Below are 22,075 nucleotides of genomic sequence, written 5' to 3'. Positions count from 1 at the left end.
TTAGTGAATAAGGGTGATATGTTGCACTTCATTGATATCAGTTCATGAAATTAACCTTGTTTGGAAGCAGTCACACACAATGAATTTGCCTGTCAGCCCATCTACTTATACATTCCTCAAATATGAGTGGCGGTATTTGGCTCTGAGATATGTGGTACCATGCTCAGTTGTGAAGTATATTCATGTTAACTGGTTAAGTGTTCTGATTTCTTCAATGAGATTTACAATTAGCAACAATTTCAGGTCACAACTGTGTTTAGGATAAATCAAGTGTAAATAGATTTGCACAAGTTCTTTTAACTTGATGGGAAATATCTGAAATACTGTCACAGCCTTTCTCAGGCCTTTAAGTTTCTCCTAATGCTTAGAAAAAAATCATAAATCACAAAAATGAATTTGAATTGCAAGGTCATTGACAGTTTGTACTATAAATTGATTGGACTTCGTACTGCTTCAGGCAACAGGCCTACTTCAGACTAATTCTTCAGCCTGGAGCTGATTTGATCCTCAAAGTTACACCAATTGCCTTCAACCCATGTTAACCCCACTCCCAAAAATATGACATTCTTAAAATAAAAATCTGGATGGTAAAACGTTTTGTGTCAAATTGACTAAAACCAGATAGTATGTAGAAAAGAATGGACATATTTTAAAATAAGATCTTTGAGAACTAACTATCACCAAAATAAAGACTGTCAGGGAGAATCAAATTACAAAAATGTCATGGTATGGAACCCCCATTGATTGTGTTATGTTTGAGTCAAATAACATAACACTGTATAAGCCATGACAAAATGTGAAGAATTGCAGGAAATTAACTTAAAACAGCTGCATTTAGTCTGCACCCAAGTGGCCTTCTAAAACGTTCTGCCTGAGACTGTGCCAAATTGCCACCTACCACACCCACCACCTAAACCCAATTTTTCTTCTAGTAAAAACCCTGGAGTGGCAAGTTCCAACATATATTAGCAATTGATGCATTGAGGGTTTTGGGGATTTTCAATGAGGTAAATGCTGATTGGCAACCCCATGCTTCAGCCTAATTATTTAAAGCGCACTATGCTGCATAAGTTGGATACATTTAAATTGTCCTTCTAAAAAAGTCATTCTACAAAAAAAAAAAATCTCACGGGGCTGCATTCCCACGGATACCCCCCCCCCCCAGGCAAAGGGAAAAAATCCCAGGGGAAACACTGAACCCAAATCTACTTTTCTGTGCCACCTTAAGAACATGGACAGTTGGGAAAAACTCCCCTTAATGTGAACTCATGTTCTCTACGATGGGCATGGCAAAGTGCAAATGTGTCCGTTACGTTGCACTGTTTTCTTAAACACAAGCTTTGGAATAGGAATTCATTCTATGTGCAGTATTAATTTTTGGTCACTGGATGGAGCACTGGTTTGCAAGACTTTCTTCTTGAGCACATTGTATGTAACGTAATAGGATAACTAACTGTAGCCTTGGTGCCAGCCTAAGATGGAAGTTCTGACGATTAAAATTGTGTGCCCACACTTCACTGAAGTCTGTCAATTTGCAGAAATCCTGTGTACGGTAACTGTTTTTCTAAACATTCAAACTGTCTGGGAAACATCTGCGGTAATTTCATTTGCGGCAGACAGTTTAGATCTCCACAAATGACTAGGTTACCATTCTGAAAATAATTTACAGCAAATGTTAAAGTTAATTGAATAAATCATGCACTGGTAGGAAGGAGCATTAACTTAAATTAGTTGGGGAAATGAAAATACAAAAAATCCTTTATTTTGAGTACAACAAAAAGGAGGGCCAGGTACAGTGAAGTGCAAAATAATCAATGACATTGAACCTCTTCCGCAATCATTGTTGGATTTCAGTGGATGAATCCAGAGCAGTTTAGCTCTGGCTCAGTGGAGCAACCATGGGCTATTCTGACTGAGCTAGGCCATAGGTGCATCTCAATAGTCTAAATAGACTTCCTCTCCTCACCTTCCATCTCCACGAGAAGGAGCAGGGCTTGTGAATGCAAATGCCTGTTATGTTTTCAGATCAGTGCAGATGAGAGGAAGGAAAGCAAGTCAGAATATTGAGCTGCACCATAAGCAGGATGAGCCAGGCAAGATAAGCTATGTTCTTGTGGTCCTCTTACTAGAACGCCCTGCTTCCCTTGGTTTAAGAGTGCCAGTATTCAGGCTGCCTGGTCTGCTGCTGGGAGAGGTGGTAGGAATGAGAGCTGATGCATCACATGGGACAATCGTAGATATGGATGGCCCGGTCATCTCCAACAGATACGATCTTAGAACCTGTGCCGTTGTATTTCACACTCCACACCTAGGGGGGGGGGAAACAGCAGACAAGACTTGAACAACATTCAGGGCAGCTGTTAAGTGTAAAAACAGCAGCACAGTTGTCAAAACGCACCATGTCACATAAAATACACTGCAGGCATTTCAAAACCAGTTTAGAATGCAGTTGTACGACAGAAGGCTGCATCTTGTCTGCACCATCAAATGTATTCAGACAAGATTTCAGATCTTTCACTATTCTGTAAAATAAATGCACCCTTTGAAATGAGCAAATTGTGGTGGGACAACCAAGGGATGTTCTTTCATCAATAACCCATTACACACTGTCGACCTCTGAAAAGCAAGAAGAGCTCCTCCGTCTATTGTGACCAGTCGGAACGAGAGACACTGCTACAAAATAAAGATTATTTTATCCGCTGCACTTGGCCGTATCATTCTGACTTCCCAGCAGCTTTCATTCAGACAGAGGCTAAAAATGGAAAGCAGACTAGACACTCGACTGCCTCTGATCTCTCCTCTCCTCAGAGCAATGTCTGTACATTTGTAGCTTTCTTCCAGAGAAGATTAAGCCTCCCTACAGGCGTCTGCAGTAGAGACTAACGACAGCTCGGATTATTCAGTCTGCCAGCGCTGAGACATAACAGAAAGACAGGAGGGGGCATAGTAGGACAACAGCCACATCAATTCCCATATTCTGTTTTGAGTGGCCAGCCACTATCACACCAAAGGGGGTGAGAGATGAGTGTACTGTATTGTATATGGCTGTTAGACCAAATGGTCTTATTAATCCCTTCCCTCATTTTCTTTCTTTTGTGATCAGACTGTAGGTGAAAATAATATGGCGGATTAAGGCTATGAGTCCTGTTCACCCAACATGCACTTCACTGAATGCACTTTTTAGATTGTAAAACGAGAAGTGCTTTCTAAATTAAATGTATGGTCCTCAGGATCAACAAAATGTTCCATTAGCCGTTGGGAGTTGACTGAATGTTCTCACCTGGTCCTGATGGTCGAAGAATGTGTTGACACACGCCCTGGTGCTGGCGTCCCAAACCTTTACACTCTTGTCTGAGGAGCTGAGAGGAGCAAAGACAAAAAATTAATTTTTCTTGTCATCCCCAATAATTCAAAACACTTTATTCTTGGAGTCACACCTGTCATTTGTAGTTTGTAGACTCTAGCCCAAAAATCTGAATGTGTGTGAAACAAAAAAAAACTTGTTGGAGCACTTTGGAAATAGGGTCTCTTCCTTCTCCCATCATTGAAGTTATGACTGGATTGGTGAAAGGAATGCAGGCAACAATGGTTCTATGGTCTTTGAATTAGACCTTGGCACCTGCCATTATTAAATCACATAAAATATGATCTGGGATCTCACTATTATAAACCAAAACTGTTACTGATTTAACACAAGCAAGCATACACACTTTACCTGGACACAAAATGCGTGTCGTCGGGGGAGAAAGCTACGTTGAGGACCCAGGACGCGTGGCCACTTAGAGTGCCTGCCAACTTGGCATGCTGCCTGCAAAACAACATTTTCCAAGTGTTAATCAAATACACTACATGACCACAAGTATGTGGACACCTGCTCGTCGAACATCTCAATCCAAAAGCATGTGCATTAATATGGAGTTGGTCCCCCCTTTGCTGCTATGACAGCCTCCACTCTTCTGGGAAGACTTTCCACTAGATGTTGGAACATTGCTGCAGGGACTTGCTTCCATTCAGCCACAAGAGCATTTGTGAGGTCGGGCACTGACGTTAGGCGATTAGGCCTGGCTCGCAGTCTGTGTTCCAATTCATCCCAAAGGTGTTCGATGGGGTTGTGGTCAAGGCTCTGTGAAGGCCAGTCAAGTTCTTCCACACCGCTCTCGACAAATAATTTCTGTATGGACCTCGCTTTGTGCACAGGGCATTGTCATGTTGAAATAGGAAAGGGCCTTCCCCACAAAATTGGAAGCACAGAATCGTCTAGAATGTCATTGTATGCTGTAGCCTTAAGATTTCCCTTCACTGGAACTGAAAGGGGCCTAGACCGAACCATGAAAAACAGCCCGAGTCCATTATTTCTTCCCCACCAAACTTTACAGTTGGCACTATGCATTGGGGCAGGTAGCGTTCCCCTGGTATCCGCCAAACCCAGATTTGTCCATCGGACTGCCAGATGGTGAAGCGTGATTCATCACTCAAGAGAACACATTTCTTCCACTGCTCCGGAGTCCAATGGTGGTGAGATTTACACCACTCCAGCCAACGCTTGGCATTGCGCATGGTGATCTTATGCTTGTGTGCAAGCTGCTCGGCCATGGAAACCCATTTCATGAAGCTCCCGACAAACAGTTCTTGTAATGACGTTGCTTCCAGAGGCAGGTTTTGAACTCGGTAGTGAATGTTGCAACCAAGGACAGCAGATTTTTACGTGCTTCAGCACTCGGCGGTCCCGTTCTGTGGGCTTGTGGCCCACCACTTCGCGGCTGAGCCAGTGTTGCTCTTACACGTTTCCATTTCACAATAACATCCCTTACAGTTGACCGGGGCAGCTTTAGCAGGGCAGAAATTTGACGAACTGACTTGGAAAGGTGGCATCCTATGACAGGATGCCACGTTGAAAGTCACTGAGCGCTTCAGTAAGGCCAAAGTTTGTCTATGGAGATTGCATGGCTGTGTGCTCAATTTTACACACCTGTCAGCAACGGGTGTGGCTGAAATAGCCGAATCCACTCATTTGAAGGGGTGTCCACATACTTTTGTAAAAACAGGTTTAGAAATTTCTGCAAATGTAAAAAATATATATATATAACATTTACATAAGTATTCAGACCCTTTACTCAGTACTTTGTTGAAACACCTTTGGCAGCGATTACAGCCTCGAGTCTTCTTGGGTATGACGCTACAAGCTTGGCACACCTGTATTTGGGGAGTTCCTCACATTCTTCTCTGCAGATCCTCTCAAGCTCTGTCAGGTTGGATTGGGAGCGTCGCTGCACAGCTATCTTCAGGTCTCTCCAGAGATGTTCGATCGGGCTCTGGCTGGGCCACTCAAGGACATTCAGAGACTTGTCCTGAAGCCAATCCTGCGTTGTCTTGGCTGTGTGCTTAGGGTCGTTGTCCTGTTGGAAGGTGAACCTTCGCCCCAGTCTGAGGTCCTGAGCGCCCTGGAGCAGGTTTTCAACAAAGATCTCTCTGTACTTTGCTCCATTCATCTTTCCATCGATCCTGACTAGTCGCCCAGTCCCTGCTGCTGAAAAACATCCCCACAGCATGATACTGCCACCACCATGCTTCACCGTAGGGATGGTGCCAGGTTTCCTCCAGACGTGACGCTTGGCATTCAGGCCATAGAGTGCAATCTTGGTTTCATCAGACCAGAGAATCTTGTTTCTCATGGTCTGAGAGTCCTTTAGGTGCCTTTTGCAAACTCCCAAGTGGGCTGTCATGTGCCTTTTACTGAGGAGTGGCTTCCGTCTGGCCACTCTACCATAAAGGCCTGATTGGTGGAGTGCTGCAGAGATGGTTGTCCTTCTGGAAGATTCTCCCATCTCCACAGAGGAACTCTGGAGCTCTATCAGAGTGAACATCGGGTTCTTGGTCACCTCCCTGACCAAGGACCTTCTCCCCCGATTGCTCAGTTTGGCTGGGCGGTCAGCTCTAGGGAGAGTCTTGGTGGTTCCAAACATCTTCCATTTAAGAATGATGGAGGCCACTGTGTTCTTGGAGACCTTCAATGCTGCAGAAATGTTTTGGTACCCTTCCCCAGATTTGTGCCTCGACACAATCCTGTCTCGGAGCTCTACGGACAATTCCATTGACCTCATGGCTTGGTTTTTGCTCTGACATGCACTGTCAACTGTGTGGACCTTATATAGACAGGTGTGTGTGCCTTTCCAAATCATGTCCAATTGATTGAATTTACCACAGGTGGACTCCTGTCAAGTTGTAGAAACATCTGAAGGATGATCAATAGAAACAGGATGCACCGGAGCTCAATTTCGAGTCTCATAGCAAAGGGTCTGTATACTTATGTAAATAAGGTATCTGTTTTTTATTTTGAATTCATTTGCAAACATTTCTAAAAACCTGTTTTCTTATATTTACACTTATTTATTTGACCATGTCTTTGTTGTCAATGCTTTGGCTACAAACTGGTGGCAGTTGTGAAAAAAGTCAATAGTTGGAAGAGTTGCAGAGTTAATTGAAAATAATGCCATTGTTGATTAGATGCTTTTTTCATTAATTAGGCTATTTTCTCTTGAACCATATGGTCTAACCACTAGAAACTCATGGACGATATATAAAAATATACTACATATTTATAAATTAACAAAAAGTTGCCATATTATTACTGGTAGCTTTGCAACCATATCTGGGTCAGTTAATACTTTTTTCAAATAGTTATTTTTCTTCCAAAAAAGGAGTGTGATAGCAACAGCAACACCCAACATATGAGAATAGGGACTCTGCTTGGCATCAGACCACTGCTGAGGTCTGAAAAGGTCTGACAGACTTTGGGGTGATTTCAGGGTGAGCCATCACTGGAAGTCAGCGTGGACCTGTGCGACATACTGTAATTTGACATTTCATTTTGATCTCAAAAGAGAACCACCAAGATTTAGAAAGTTATGTCAAATATATCCCCAACATTCAATTCATAGATACATTGCCTTAAAAACACAAAGCAATACAGCCATAAATTGTTTTATTTGGAACAGTCTGTAGGATTCTAATTCTACACCACAATACCCTAAAATGAGAGCAGTCAAGTCAGATGGCCATTAACTCCCCAGTGAACTTACACGTCATAAATCTTGATGTAGCCATCATCTGAGGCAGTGACCAAGAGTTGTGAGTCTGGAGAGAACGTCAGCGATCTGATAGGCATGGCGTGACCTACAGAGAGGGAGACAGCATGCTCGATTAAAAACACACACACACAGCTTGTCTTCAGACAGAGATATAGTGCTGACAATTCGTGAGGGCTATACCCCTTCAATTTGAAGACGCATTACATTGTCCGTTGTAGATTGAGTCACATAGCAGCCAGTGAAATGTTTCACTAACCACGTTTCCATCCAACCTTTTTATGAGAGTTAAGTACATTTGATAAAACAAATACATTTCACAACAGGCCTGATGGAAAAAGCAAATGTTTCAGTAAACTTTCCAAATGTCGACAAAACAAAATACGCTAAGGTGGGCTCTTTTTGTGCCGGTAAAATGAATTATGCAAGAAATGGTAGAAATGCCTTTATGTGCAAATATTGATATAATAACCATATCGACTAAACTTGGAATCACACAATGGTATATTATCCCACTATGACTCGGGAAAGCATTAAGTTTATTAGGCTTCAGATGAAATAAGTTATAATGAACTTCACAGGGTGTTTAAAGTGCACAGTGATGAGCTTGATGCTGCTTTCCAATAAATATCAAGGGTCTTATTCTGGTGACATGACGATTGGTGGTTGGCTGCAGTTTGACAAATAAAAATAATCTCACTCTTTTGTACATAATAGATGTGTAGCTAGCCTATTCCCACTGTCTGCGAGCTGATGACTAGAGCGCACGTGTAAAGACCACATTCGCTATATAACACTTTATTTTCGCGACAAAAATGATCAGTAGAGTTAAATGCGATAGAAACCCATTTACTTGTATTTTTTATTTGTTACATGGGAATTTATCCGCAACAAGTCAATTTGATGGAAACATCTCTGGTGGGAAAATGCACATTGTTTTTATGCTGATTTTAGAATATTCACATGAAAACCTGTCGCCAATTGGATGGAAACCTAGCTACTGAGATGGAGTGGAAGAAAAGTAGTTGAGGGACACAGAGGCCAGAGAATGTACCTTCGAGCGTATGGAGTAGTTTCCCAGTGGCAATGTCAAAGATGTTAATGATTCCATCTATAGCTCCACTAGCCAAGTACTTTCCGTCTGGACTCTGGGGAAGAAAATAATAGGGAAATATCAAATTCAAGTATTTCTGATAGTTATAAAGCTTGTTTTGAACTGTTGTATTTTAACGTTTAACTAGATGTTATTGGTGTAGTCAAAGGTAAAATGTGGGATAAAAACTATGATACCATTGCCAGCTGAAGAAGTTAATTAATTATCAGGAACATTTGATAGTTGCAGCACAGCCAATTCTTTAAAGGCTGTGGCTGCGGATCCGACTTTTCTGGACCTTTCTTCCCGAGCGCTAAAGGTCCCAAAGCTTCTGCGCATGTTTCTTTACCTCTACTTTACACACAGATTTGTTGGGTCTTTCCCTTCACATTTTGCACTGTCAATCGTGAATGATAAGGCTTATAGTTTTACCAGTGAAATAACCATGCAGCATCTCCATACCAACCATTTGATCTCAGTCTCATGGGAATATGCATTTAGATCAGAGTTATAGTGTCGTTTCGAAGTAGTTGAATGATGTAAAGTGAGTGAAATTTAGAGCAGATGGTGTTAAACTGTAGCTAGCCTACCGGTCAAAGGTGTCAAGTTCCTTGGTGTCCACATCACCAACAAACTATCATGGTCCAAACACACCAAGACAGTCGTGAAGAGGGCACGACAATGCCTATTCCCCCTCAGGAGAATTTGACATGGGTCCTCAGATCCTCAAAAAGTTATACAGTTGCACCAGAGAGCATCCTGACTGGCTGCATCACCGTCTGGTATGGCAACTCCTCGGTATCCGACCGCAAGGCACTACAGAGGGTAGTGCGTACGGCCCAGTACATTACTGGGGCCAAGCTTCCTGCCATCCAGGACCTCTATACCAGGCAGTGTCAGTGGAAGGCCCTAAAAATTTACAGACTCCAGCCACCCTAGTCAGACTGTTCTCTGCTACCGCAAGGCAAGTGGTACCGGAGCGCCAAGTCTAGGTCCAAAAGACTTCTCAACAGCTTCTACCCCCAAGCCATAAGACTGCTGAAAAGCTACCTGAACTATTGCTGCTGCTACTCGCTGTTTATTATCTATGCATAGTCACTTCACCCCTACCTACATGTACATATTACCTCGACTAGCCTGTACCCCCCCACATTGACTCGATACCGGTACCCCGTATGTAGCCTCGTTATTGTTATTTTAGTGTTGATTTAGTACATATTTTTTTAACTCTTATTTTTCTTAACTGCTTTGTTGGTTAAGGACTTGTAAGTAAGCATTTCACGGTAAGGTCTACACCTGTTGTATTTGGCGCATGTGACATACGATTTGATATTTTGCCTAGAGGTACGCACTATTGAGTTTTGGCCACATGAGAGAAAAATGTGGGGTGGGGGGGGGGGTTCTTGCAGACATTGATTCAGCTTTGATCTAACTATATTAAACGAGCACCATTTCGCCAGTAGCCTGTTCTATACTACTTAAAGTAGAGAATAAACATGCGCATAAGCTTCGGGACCTTTAGCGCTCTGAAAAAAAGGTCAGGGAAAAGTCTGATCAGCAGCCACTCAGTTCTTTAAACTGTTAGGTTACTTGTGTAACCCTGGTTTTATGGGAAAAGCAGGGCGGGTCACAAGCTCGAAGTATCCAATCACACAGTGTCTGTCAGAGACAGGTCAAGTGGCGAATGAAGTGAGTCCCTCTCCTCCAGGTCGAGTGGCGAATGAAGTGAGTCGCTCTCCTCCATAAAAGGGAGCCACTCGCCCGCCAACTGGTTATTCTCGAGCATGCCTCTCTTCCTTGCGCTCTTGCAAGCAGGGAAAAGCAGTGACATCTCACTCGTATTCTCATAGAACCAGGGTTACGCAAGTAACCCAAAGTTCTATTTCTAATACTCGTTTCGACGTGTCACTTATGGGATATGGCCAACTCCTGTAACGCAGACATGCTCTTCGAAGCCAGGGTAGTTCCAATAGCATCACCCCTCAGTGTCTCAGACAGTACGCGCCAATGAAGGTGCACTTACATCCAGTCGGTAAAACCTCAAAAAAGGTGGCCCAACATGACGCCTTGCAAATGTTGCCTTTGAACAGTGCCCGAGAGGTAGCCATACCTCTGCGGGAATGAGCCCTCAGGCCCCCCGGGGGCTGCTAACCCTTGCTATTACGGGGGGGTTCATAGAGCAAAACGGAGCACACCATGATGTTCGTGAGAGTAATCTTTCCATAGAGGGGTCATAATAGTTTGGACGCTACAAACGTTTTCATGAGAAGACAGATTTTCGGGATGTCTCATTCTCTGACAAACACAGCTCTAGCTCTGCCACCTTTCACTGCGGATGTGGTGGATTGAGATGCATCCAATGCAAAAAAATACAGATCTCTAGCTTAAACTAGTTTAAAAAGGGGATTTTTTTTATTATGCTAATTAGATTTCAGCGGGCCGTGGAAATCAACTAGGTGGTTAAAAGCATGGGAACCGGTTGATAACGTTATTTTACATTCCGGGCATTTTTTCCCAGTCCCATAAATCGCAAAAAAACACCTATGCAAAGCCCTCATTCTGTCACTCAGAAACTTACTGCAGCGTCTGCCTGCCAGCTGGACATCTTTGCCAGTGGGGGTGCGTGTGTGTAGGCTACCTGCCCCTCCCTTCTGAAGCATAGGTTACTATAGCCTACTGACAATGTTACAAGTGTAATTCAGAAATCCAATGCTAGTTAAGGATCCTATAGTTATCACGTTTCACATTGGATTTATTAAGTACAAAAAAGGTAAGACGTGTTTTTAATTCTAGTGCTGCTCTGCAAACACAAACTTATTAGCTAGCTAGCTAACATTTGCAATGGTCCAACGTTAAACCAACTCGGAATTTCAAAGACATTCAAAGTTCCTCCATAGAAGCCACTCCTCCGTAGGTATAATTCTGTGGGCCTAACTCAGATAATGCATGTCATAACAAAATGCCCAGAGCTTCAAAGCACTCTTCCTCCATCCCCACCCTAAAAATGTTGTGTATCGCGCCCTACACTGACTGGCAGCACAGTGTGTTGAACATCATTCCTATAAAGTTTAGAGAGGATCTCATGTTAAATACTGTTGAAGTAATATGGCTTCAGGTTCATTTGTCTCACTTAAAGCCCATTCTTGTGGTAAGCTGCTATAGACCAAGTGCTAACAGTCAGTATCTGGATAATGTGTGAAATGCTTGATAATGTATGTGATATCAACAGAGGTATATTTTCTAGGTGATTTCAATATTGACTGGCTTTCATCAAGCTGCCCACTCAAGAAAATGCTTCAAACTGTAACCAGTGCCTGCAGCATGGTTCTGGTTATCAGTCAACCTACCAGGGTAGTTACAAACAGCACAGGAATGAAATCATCAACATGTATTGATCACGTCTTTACTAATGCTGCAGAAATTTGCGTTAAAGCAGTATTCAAATCCATTGGATGTATTGATCACAATATAGTAGCCACTTAACACATTTATGAAATTGCTTATTCCAGTTACTAAAAAGCATGCACCCACTAAGAAAATGACTCAAAACGGTTAAATTCCCATGGATTGATGAGGAATTTAACAATTGTATGGTTGAGAGGGATGAGGCAAAAGCTATGGCAAATAAGTCTGGCAGCACAAACGATTGACAAACGTACTGCAAATTGAGAAATCATGTGACTAAACTAAATAAAAAAAGATGAAACTATACTAGGAAACAAAGATAAATGACAAAGAATGATATTAAAAAGCTTTGGAGCATCCTAAATGAAATTTTGGGCAAAAAGGCAAACTCGGCTCCATCATTCATTGAATCAGATGGCTCATTCATCACAAAACTCACTGATATTGCCAACTACTTTAATGATTTTTTTCATTTTCAAGATTAGCAAACTTAGGCATGGCATGCCAGCAACAAACGCTGACACTACACATCCAAGTATATCTGACCAAATTATGAAAGACAAGCATTGTACTTTTAAATTCCGTAAAGTGAGTGTGGAAGAGGTGAAAAAATTGTTGTCTATCAACAATGACAAGCCACCGGGGTCTGACAACTTGGATGGAAAATTACTGAGGTTAATAGCGGACGATATTTCCACTCCTATTTGCCATATCTTAAAATGTAAGCCTACTACAAAGTGTGTGTCCTCAGGCCTGGAGGGAAGCAAAAGTCATTCCGCTACCTAGGAATAGTAAAGTTCCCTTTACTGGCTCAAATAGCCGACCAATCAGCCTGTTACAAACCCATTGTAAACTTTTGGGAAAAATTGTGTTTGACCAGATACTATGCTATTTTACAGTAAACTAATTGACAAGACTTTCAGCACGCTTATAGGGAAGGACATTCAACAAGCACTTACACAAATGACTGATGATTGGCTGAGAGAAATTGATTATAAAAAGTTTGTTGGGCTGTTTTGTTAGATTTCAGTGCGGCTTTTGACATTATCGATCATAGTCTGCTGTTGGAAAAACTTGTTATGGCTTTACACATCCTGCTATATTGTGGATAAAGAGTTACCTGTCTAACAGAACACAGAGGGTGTTCTTTAATGGAAGCCACTCCAACATAATCCAGATAGAATCAGGAATTCCCCAGGGCAGCTGTCTAGGCCCCTTACTTTTTTCAATCTTTACTAACGACATGCCACTGGCTTTGAGTAAAGCCAGTATGTCTATGTATGTGGATGACTATACACATCAGCTACCACAGCAACTGAAATGACTGCAACACTTAACAAAGAGCTACAGTTAGTTTCAGAATGGGTGGCAAGGAATAAGTTAGTCCTAAATATTTCAAAAGCATTTCATTTGGGACAAACCATTCACTAAACCCTAAACCTCAACTAAATCTTGTAATGAATAATGTGGAAATTGAGCAAGTTGAGGTGACTAAACTGCTTGGAGTAACCCTGGATTATAACCTGTCATGGTCAAAACATATTGATACAACAGTAGCTAAAATGGGGAGAACTCTGTCCATAATAAAGTGCTGCTCTGCCTTATTAACAATACTATCAACAAGGCAGGTCCTATAGGCCCTAGTTTTGTCGCACCTGGACTACTGTTCAGTCGTGTGGTCAGGTGCCACAAAGAGGGATTTAGGAAAATTACAATTGGCTCAGAACAGGGCAGCACAGCTGGCCCTTTAAAGTACACGGGGAGCTAACATTAATGATATGCATGTCAATCTCTCATGGCTCAAAGTGGAAGAGAGATCGACTTCATCACTACTTGTTTTTGTAAGAAGTGTTGACAAGCTGAATGCACCGAGCTGTCTGTTTAAACGAATAGCACACTCCTCGGATACCCATGCATACCCCACAAGACATGCCACCAGAGGTCTCTTCACAATCCCCAAGTCCAGAATAGACTATGGGAGGCGCACAGAACTACATAGAACCATGACTAAATGGAACTCTATTCCACATCAGGTAACTGATGCAAGCAGTAGAATCAGATTTAAAAAACAGATACAAATATACCTTAAGGAACAGCGGGGACTGAAAAGACACAAGGTACAGACGCCTACACACACAAGCGCTAGTACACGCACTCTACACACACGTACATTAATATTGTTGTATGGTTGTATTATACATTTTGTATGTGGTGGTGTAATAATGTTGTATGATGTACTGTTTTATCTTTTGTTTTATATGTAATATAAGTGCCTTAATGTGTTTGGACCCCAGGAAGAGTAGCTGCTGCCTTGGCACCAGCTAATGGTGATCCCTAATCAATACAAATATGTTTTCAAAATGCATACTGCCTCCAGCTCATTGCAAAGTGATGTGCTGATGAAACCCGCCTTCGCTGCTTATGCATTTGCAGTTTGAGATGCTGCAGCAGCAGCCCTCGCGCTGTCTGACATATTTTTGCTCAAAGGCGCTCTATCTGTATGCGTGTGATTAATAAGATACATAACAATTTGTAAGTCGCTCTGGATAAGAGCGTCTGCTAAATGACAAATGTAAATAACGAATATACACGCGCCAATTTCATTCCACTAAATGATGCAAATTAACCTATAGACCAATAAGCATTACCTGTCAAATGTATTTACATCGACTGGTATCTACATCAATGAATAAGCTAATATTAATTTCGCAATGCCATTATTTCTTCTCCCGGACAATTGGCCTGTGCAAAATTGTATTTATCTGCCAGCTAATGGAAACCCTGCCCTAGAGGAGTGCCTGAAACGAAGATCAAAGGTGGCGGAGAGCCGAGAGACAGTCCTTGGTCACCGCCATCTGTGGACACAGGCGAAGGTGGTCAGCACCCCAACGCTGAAAGTATTTCTCAGTAGTCCCCGCGTTAATATGGAAATGGTGGATGCCATCAACCCAAGCACTCGGAGACACATTCTGAGCATTTTAATAGACCTCAATCCTATAGAAAATGTGTGGGCAGAACTGAAAAAGCGTGTGCGAGCAAGGAGGCCTACAAACCTCCTTGTTACACCAGCTCTGTCAGGAGGAATGGGCCCAAATTCACCCAACTTATTGTGGAAAGCTTGTGAAAGGCTACCAAAAAATGTGACCCAAGTTAAACAATTTAAAGGGAATGCTACCAAATACTAATTGAGTGTATGTAAACTTCTGACCCACTGGGAATGTGATGAAAGAAATAAAAGACTCTACTATTATTCTGACATTTCACATATTTAAAATAAAGTGGTGATCCTAACTGACCTAAAACAGGGAATTTTAACAAGGATTAAATGTCAGGAATTGTGAAAAACTGAGTTTAAATGTATTTGGCTAAGGTGTACGCAAACTTCCGACTTCAACTGTAGCCTCCTCTCAAGAGGGTAGGGTATGTGGGTTAGCCTCATTGCCCGAAGGCTGCGAGGGCGGCAAGTCGTGTTTAGGGTTTGCTCTGTGCACTCGCCGGTGAAGGGAGTTAGCAGGTTAGCGGGTGATGTCGCAGCGTGCTCAGGGGTGTGTATCATTTCCTGCTATCGTCGCCCCGCATTGGCACGGGTGTGCCAGTTCAAGGGTGGGGCCAGGAGGCCTGCTAGGTTCTCCCTGTGCAAGGGTAGCAGGCTCCATGGCTCAGAGGAATAGTATTCCTCAAGCAAAGTGTGTGCTAGCTAGCGTTTGCCTCGTGGCTAATAGCCTAGCTAGTTAGCACACTGCTTGCCAGAGAAAGCGCATGCCTTCTTTGTCTCTCCACAAACAGTGTGTCTCTCGAGCGTCGGGCTGTGAAGCTAGGGTGGTCAGTCTAGTCAACACGGCCTGTGAGCATGTTGTGCTAAACGCCAGAGGAGAGCTAGCAATTCTACCGTTGCAGGTAGAAAAGCTAGTTTGGTGTAGCTAGCCTTGCGGTGAGTTAGATGGGTTAGCTTAAGCCTTTCGGCGAGAGCTACCCCTTTGTGTGGCTAGCTAGCCTTGCAGCTAGCTAGCCAAGTTAGCTAAAGCCTTGCGGCGAGAGCTAACAAAGTCTCGATAGCTAGCCGTGTGGCACTAGCTAAACGGAGACTGACGAGTAGAAAATGAATTATACTCTAAGCAAAACGTACCTTTCAGTCTGTACTCAACACTATCAACAGGAGCTGATGTCCTACATTCATCAGCATTACCCTCACGGGTAGCCTGAGAACGGTTCAGTAGGAAGGCAGGAATCTAGTCACTCTGAGGAAAGCTTTCAGTGAACACAGTCACTTCCGCAAAGAAGTCACGAGAATGACCAGTTGGCGGGCGAGTGGCTCCCTTTATGGAGGAGAGGGGCTCACCTCATTCGCCACACGACCTGTCCAACAGATGTTGTGTGATTGGATACTTTGAGCTTGTGACCCCGCCCTAAGGCATATCCCCATAAGTGACACATCGAAACAAGTATTAGAAATATAATTGTGTTCCCAGAAATGTTCTATACTCGAGTCAACATAATAACTCATAACGACTAGCCTATGTGTTGGGTGTAGTGCATTTACAGAGATGCGCATTAAGTAATTTGCGCAAATTGCTCTCCCAGAGTGCAAATGGAGAGCCCTTATGCTAATTGTATGTGTGCATGGTGTTATTATAAAAAGGCCTAGTGCTGTCAAAATACAGATTTCACTGTTTTATGTTGTTGAAACTAGCGAACACTGTATAAGTGTGAAAAATGTGTGTGTGGGGGAGATGAGACGACCTATAACATGTATTTTGAGTGAACACTTGTTCCACTGCAATGATCAGTAAAATGGCCCACAATAAACACGACATTCAATCTTGATTGTTTCTTACGTAGGCTATACTCAGTATGAATTTCCCTCTGGTGTCCAAAGAGTACTCCTTCTTGCCGCTTTCAACCCCAAAGATGTTGACCTTTCCAAGATGGCTTCCTGTGGCAATGTATTTGGAGTCTGGGGAGAAGGCTACTGTCCACGCATCAACTGGAATGAGACAAAAGACCCTTCATTACATTACTGAACACAGAAAACCAGAGAGAGAAAACATGAGGGGGTCATTGAAGCCCACAGAAGTAAAAGCCATGACACTTCTGCGCTACTTTGTTTCTCCTCAAGTTGTTTGATTGGAACGAGGAGAGAAACAGAATAAAGGTGTCATCCTGGGTGACCCTTGAGGATACTGTACAGTGTGAACAGACACAGGGATAGTCAGCTCAGCAGGCTTTATAACCAATTTATAGAGTTGTAACTCCTATGGCACTGGCCTGAATTACAATTAGTCAACAACTAAACAAATCATACACAATTGCATAGGGGAACATGTCATGTCAATAGCTTTGGCTGCAAGTTTGTCGGTCGTGGTCACTCAGTTGAGCCATGTGAGCTTTGTAAAGGGTGGCAGCTTGACAAAACCTGACACTATGAACCACATCTGACCATCTTCAATGTTGCACACACTTAACATCAGGGTTGGGGTCAATCCCAAATCATGAAAAAATAACTAAATGGAATATTCCATACATTTCCTGAAAGAAAATCGCATTGTCCCCAGCCTTGCTGCTACAAATGCCCTCGTAATAATGCATAATGTGGCTGAAAAGCCACCAGACAATGTCCTACCTGGGCCCGCGTCCATGGACTTGATCTGCTTGCCGAACTCAAGGTCCCAGAGGCGTATGTGGGCATCCAGCGAGCTGGAGGCTGCTATGGCTCCGTTGGGACTGACATCTACTGAGACTATACCCAGCTGGTGGCCCTCCAGGGTCCACTGCAACTCCAACTTTTCGTCTGACCTGAGTGGAAAGAGAGAGAAGAGAGAAGTCAACTTAGTGTAGACCGTACTTGCTCAATTCAATTGGATTCAAAAGATGCATTAAAAGTGTATTACCATTTCCAGACTTTCACCATGTCGTCCAGAGAGCCAGTAACTATTGTCTCCAATCCATCCCTCTCACTTCTGCCCCACGCAGCAGTCCAGATGGCATCGTCGTGGGCTATGGGCAAACACACATATTAGAACAACCAAAAATGGAATTACAAGAATAAAATTACATTCCATTTAGAGGAAAATATTCATGTCAAAATGTAATGAGTCTGGGACAGGGGGGTTAATATTGAGGATGAGTTAGACAAAACTCACCATGCTCTTGCTTGAACAGAATACTGTACTGGAAAGAAAATAAATTGTTATTGAATCATGCACAGGTAGCTTTCACAACTCATTATGTAATCACCTTACATGGCTTCCCCCTACCTGAACCAGAATCTGAGCTTACAGGAGACGTTGAATATGCCGATTCTCCTTTAAGCCCAGGAAGCAGCCATTCAACTTGCCATACACCAGCTTTCCAAGCTTAAAAATGTCAAAATACGTTCGGTACTTACCAAATAATGGAGTTTCGCTGAGCAACTATTGTCATTACTGCTGTCACGGCCTGTATGTACTTCCAAAACGAGGTCTAAATCCAACTCCAATAAAATCACTCATTACTGCCACGCAAAGGTCAGCTGATCCAGCAGCAGGAAAGGTCATTGATTTTATCCGGAGAGGAAGAGGTGAAGCCAAAATAAGCCTAATGCGTTTCTATGGCCTTCACACTTTTGGGACAACGACTCGTTAGGGCGGCAACACGTATACATACACACATACAGTACCAGTCAGGTTTGGACACCTACTCATTCAAGGGTTTTTCCTTTATTCTTACTATTTTCTACATTGTAGAATAATAGTGAAGACATCAAATCTATGAAATAACACATATGGAATCATGTAGTAACCGAAAAGTGTTAAATCAAAATATATTTTATCTTTGAGATTCTTCAAAGTAGCCATCCTTTGCCTTGATAACAGCTTTGCACACTATTGGCATTCTCTCAACCAGTTCATGAGTTAGTGACCTGGAATGCATTTCAATTAACAGGTGTGCCTTGAAATCTATGCATTTCACATGACTGGAAATACATATGCATCTGTTGGTCACAGATACCTTTTTTAAAGGTAGGGGCGTGGATCAGAAAACCAGTCAGTATCTGATGTGACCACCATTTGCCTCATGCAGCGCGACACATCTCCTTCGCATAGAGTTGATCAGGCTGTTGATTGTGGCCTATGGAATGGTGTCCCACTCCTCTTCAAATGGCTGTGCTAGGTTGCTGGATATTGGCGGGAACTGGAACACAATGTTGTACACGTCGATCCAGACCATCCCAAACATGTTCAATGGGTGACATGTCTGGTGAGTATGCAGGCCATAGAACAACTGGGAAATGTTCAGCTTCCAGGAATTGTGTCCAGATCCTTGCTACATGGGGCCGTGCATTTTCATGCTGAAACATGGTGATGAGGCGGATGAATTGCACGACAATGGGCCTCAGGATCTCGTCACGTTATCTCTGTGCATTCAAATTGCCATCGATAAAATGCAATTGTTTTAGTTGTCCGTAGCGTATGCCTGCTTGCCCATACCATAACCCCACGCCACCATGGGGCACTCTGTTCACAATGTTGACATCAGGAAACCGCACGACCATACAACACCATACACGTGGTCTGCGGTTGTGAGGATGGTTGGACGTACTGCCAAATTCTCTAAAACGACGTTGAGGCGGCTTATGGTAGAGAAATTAACATTCAATTATCTGGCAACAGCTCTCTTGGACATTCCTGCAGTCAGCATGCCAACTGCACAATCCCTCAAAACTTGAGACATTGTGGCATTGTGTTGTGTGACAAAATTGCACATTTTAGAGTGGCCTTTAATTGTCCCCAGCACAAGGTGCACCTGTGTAATGATCATGCAGTTTACTCAGCTTCTTGATATGCCACACTAGTCAGGTGGATGGATTATCTTGGCAAAGGAGAAATGCTCACTAACAGGGATATAAACAAATGTGTGCACAAAATTAGAGAAAAATAAGCTTTTTGTGCTTATGGAAAATGTCTGGGATCTTTAATTTCAGCTCATGAAACCAACATGTTGCGTTTATATTTTTGTTCAGTGTAGCTTCTCCCGGTTTGATGCAGTCCAAGACAGGCACTACGTAATCATATTTGATGATGAATAACCTAGCTATGGCAGCTATTAGTCAACTACAGCGTAAGTCGGCTTGTTTGGTTGCCGTCTCTCCCTCCCTGCTCCCCATGTCACTCGCCTGCTAGAACTGCTCCTCTCACGCTTTATCAGCTCCGGTTAATAAAGTAGTTTTCTGCTGCTTTCCTTACTCGGATCGGACCTAGTCTGGATCTGACCAGGTCTATACGTAACGGGTCTAGTTCTCGTCGGGTCCATTCGGAATGGGTCTCTTTATTTAAAAAAATATATATTTATGCATATCAGGTCCGGGTGGGAACGCCCCAGGTTCATTTCGGAACGGGTCCAACTTTTTGGACCCTGAAGACCTCTAATCCCCAGCACTCAGGCTGAGATAACATTCCAATTAGTCATGGGGCTCATTGAAATGCAAGCTGCATCTCCTGAGTGCCTGCTGTTGTAGAATTGGAAACTGATCACCACACAGCCCCAATACCCCGACAGTCATGCAGGAAGGATGCTGGCCTTGACGCTGCAGCTATCCCAGAATGATCAGTTAGCTGCACAAGCTGGTCAGGGAAAAGGTTAGGGTTGTACATTTATGCTACTAGAGTAGCTGACTGTTGGATTACAGGTTGCTTTCCTGTAACTTGGTTAAAGCACTATGTGCTTGTGTTGTGAAAGGCTTGTTATTATATTTTGCGGAATTGCCCATCGTTGATATGCTGTAAGTGTGTGAATGAGATTTAAACATGAACACACATTGAACATTATTTGGCTTCAGGTATTCAAACAGAGGAATGGCAGTGCGACTCATAGTCCATACTGTACACCAAGAGCCTTTTGAAACCCTTTTAAAGACAGAATAACACATTCAAAACAAAATAAACAAAGACAACCTATATGCAGACAAAGGTCTTTAAGTGTAATCATGTTGGCCATATTGGATTCAGAATACAATTAATTTACACCAAAACAGTCTTTATGGTGCTGTACACAACTGAAAAATGAATTTACCTGTGATTTAACCTGCATGGTATTATGGCAGCCATATTGGATTTTGGACACCATTTTGGATTTGAGGCTAAATCCATGGTGGTTCAAAAATAATCTGTTGTGGCCCCTGACCCAATTACAAGAGTATGGCCTAAAGATACAAAATCGTTCAAGAAACCTTGGACACAACATTTTTTAATTACCGACGTCTGAGCCCAATTGTTCTCCTTAGAGCAGATTATACTAGCCACAACATAACAAAACATGTAACTGTATGCATCTCTGTCAGGTAGGATGATACAGCTCTGAATGAGAGCACATTTGACTTGGAAAGTTGTCTATTAAATCAGCTACCAAAAAGTAAAACTTACATTCTTCATAAATATTCAACCACTTTTGCAGTAAAATATTTTTACACAACCATCCATTTCATAAATGGGAGACATTAGGGATGTGAAAAAACATGGTTGTGTTTTGTTCTACCTCGGGTAGGGGTATCTCACTAGCCTATTTTGACGTTATTAAACTTGAAATGCTGGTGAATGGCTGATTCTTGGTCTTAAAATGAGAACCGCCATATTCAACGTCTCCTGTAAATAAAGATTCTGGTTCACCCCCAAACAGACAGATTTACTGAGAGAATGACTTAACCTGACTGTCTGAGACAGACGCACGCTGATTTCAGCACGCCTGTGTGTTTGTTACTTGCAAGATTAACCAAGCCAGCAAGCAGCTACTGTTAGCCAGCTACCTAAAACAACAGAACATTACAGCACCGAGGAAGTAGCTAGCTTACTAAATAACCTAGCTAGCTACTAACCTTGGATTTGGCTAACGTTAGCGAATTATTTCACTTACTTGAGTGCTCATGGTTGTTCTTTAAATCTTGCAAGTAGTTGTAACTTCCACGTCCTGAAAGTCAAATAATTCATAACGTTAGCTAAGTAAAGTTGGCTAGCTAGCTAAATAGCTATTTCTCCATCTGGCAAAGCTATCAAACGTTAGCTAGCTACCTAGCTAACGTTATAGCTACTCCAGAAATGCAGAAAATATATTTTTAACTAGAAGACCTGAATATTGCTGAAATATGCATATTAATTAGTGATGTTACGTTTGACACTGGAGCTCCGAGGCATGCGTCCAAATCGCTAAGTAACCAACTTCGAAGCACTGTTCTTCTTCAATTAGGTTTAACGGCGGTTGGCATCCAATTTGTTGCATTACCGCCACCTACTATACTGGAGTACAACTCCCTTATCTTATCTTTTCTTAAAAAATAAATAAAACAAACCAAAGAAATATCCTACCAATACACTACACTCACAACTTCAAAACTACTAATAATAATTAACCCCACCCTTCTCCACTATCCTACCTCATGCCCTCAACCTGAAATGATGGGACATCACCACTTAACACTCCCTGTAACTCTTCTGCTGTCAGGTCTCGCACACCCAAATATCTC

General features: G+C 42.6%; 1 protein-coding gene across 2 annotated transcripts; it reads right to left on the bottom strand.

Moving 5' to 3' along the window:
• Nucleotides 1–1,740: 1,740 nt before the first annotated feature.
• On the bottom strand, nt 1,741–21,827 carry wdr61 (WD repeat domain 61). Of its 2 annotated transcripts, none has more exons than XM_041837664.1 (11): nt 21,722–21,827; nt 21,469–21,522; nt 17,724–17,751; nt 17,472–17,577; nt 17,204–17,376; nt 16,419–16,567; nt 8,140–8,233; nt 7,080–7,173; nt 3,716–3,808; nt 3,281–3,359; nt 1,741–2,308 (listed from the first exon to the last, which is right to left on the bottom strand). In XM_041837664.1, exons 2-11 carry the CDS (start codon nt 21,478–21,480, stop codon nt 2,219–2,221), a joined length of 918 nt encoding a protein of 305 aa, XP_041693598.1. In that variant the 5' UTR covers nt 21,481–21,522; nt 21,722–21,827; the 3' UTR covers nt 1,741–2,218. The 2 variants fall into 2 exon arrangements, with proteins under 2 accessions (XP_041693598.1, XP_041693599.1); XM_041837665.1 differs by having other exon boundaries at nt 17,724–17,746; nt 21,722–21,752.
• Nucleotides 21,828–22,075: the final 248 nt, after the last annotated feature.

This window comes from Coregonus clupeaformis, unplaced genomic scaffold (assembly GCF_020615455.1).
Source record: "Coregonus clupeaformis isolate EN_2021a unplaced genomic scaffold, ASM2061545v1 scaf0067, whole genome shotgun sequence".
Lineage (NCBI taxonomy): Eukaryota > Metazoa > Chordata > Actinopteri > Salmoniformes > Salmonidae > Coregonus > Coregonus clupeaformis.
This window is presented reverse-complemented; position numbering and strand designations above follow the sequence as displayed.

Excerpts from the sequence above, each read along its gene's own strand:
- wdr61 (XM_041837664.1), bottom strand. Across the intron at positions 17,377-17,471 it reads ATGGTGAAAGTCTGGAAATG|GTCAGACGAAAAGTTGGAGT; the intron begins GTAATACACTTT and ends CTTTCCACTCAG. Across the intron at positions 3,360-3,715 it reads GACACGCATTTTGTGTCCAG|CTCCTCAGACAAGAGTGTAA; the intron begins GTAAAGTGTGTA and ends TGCTCCTCTCAG.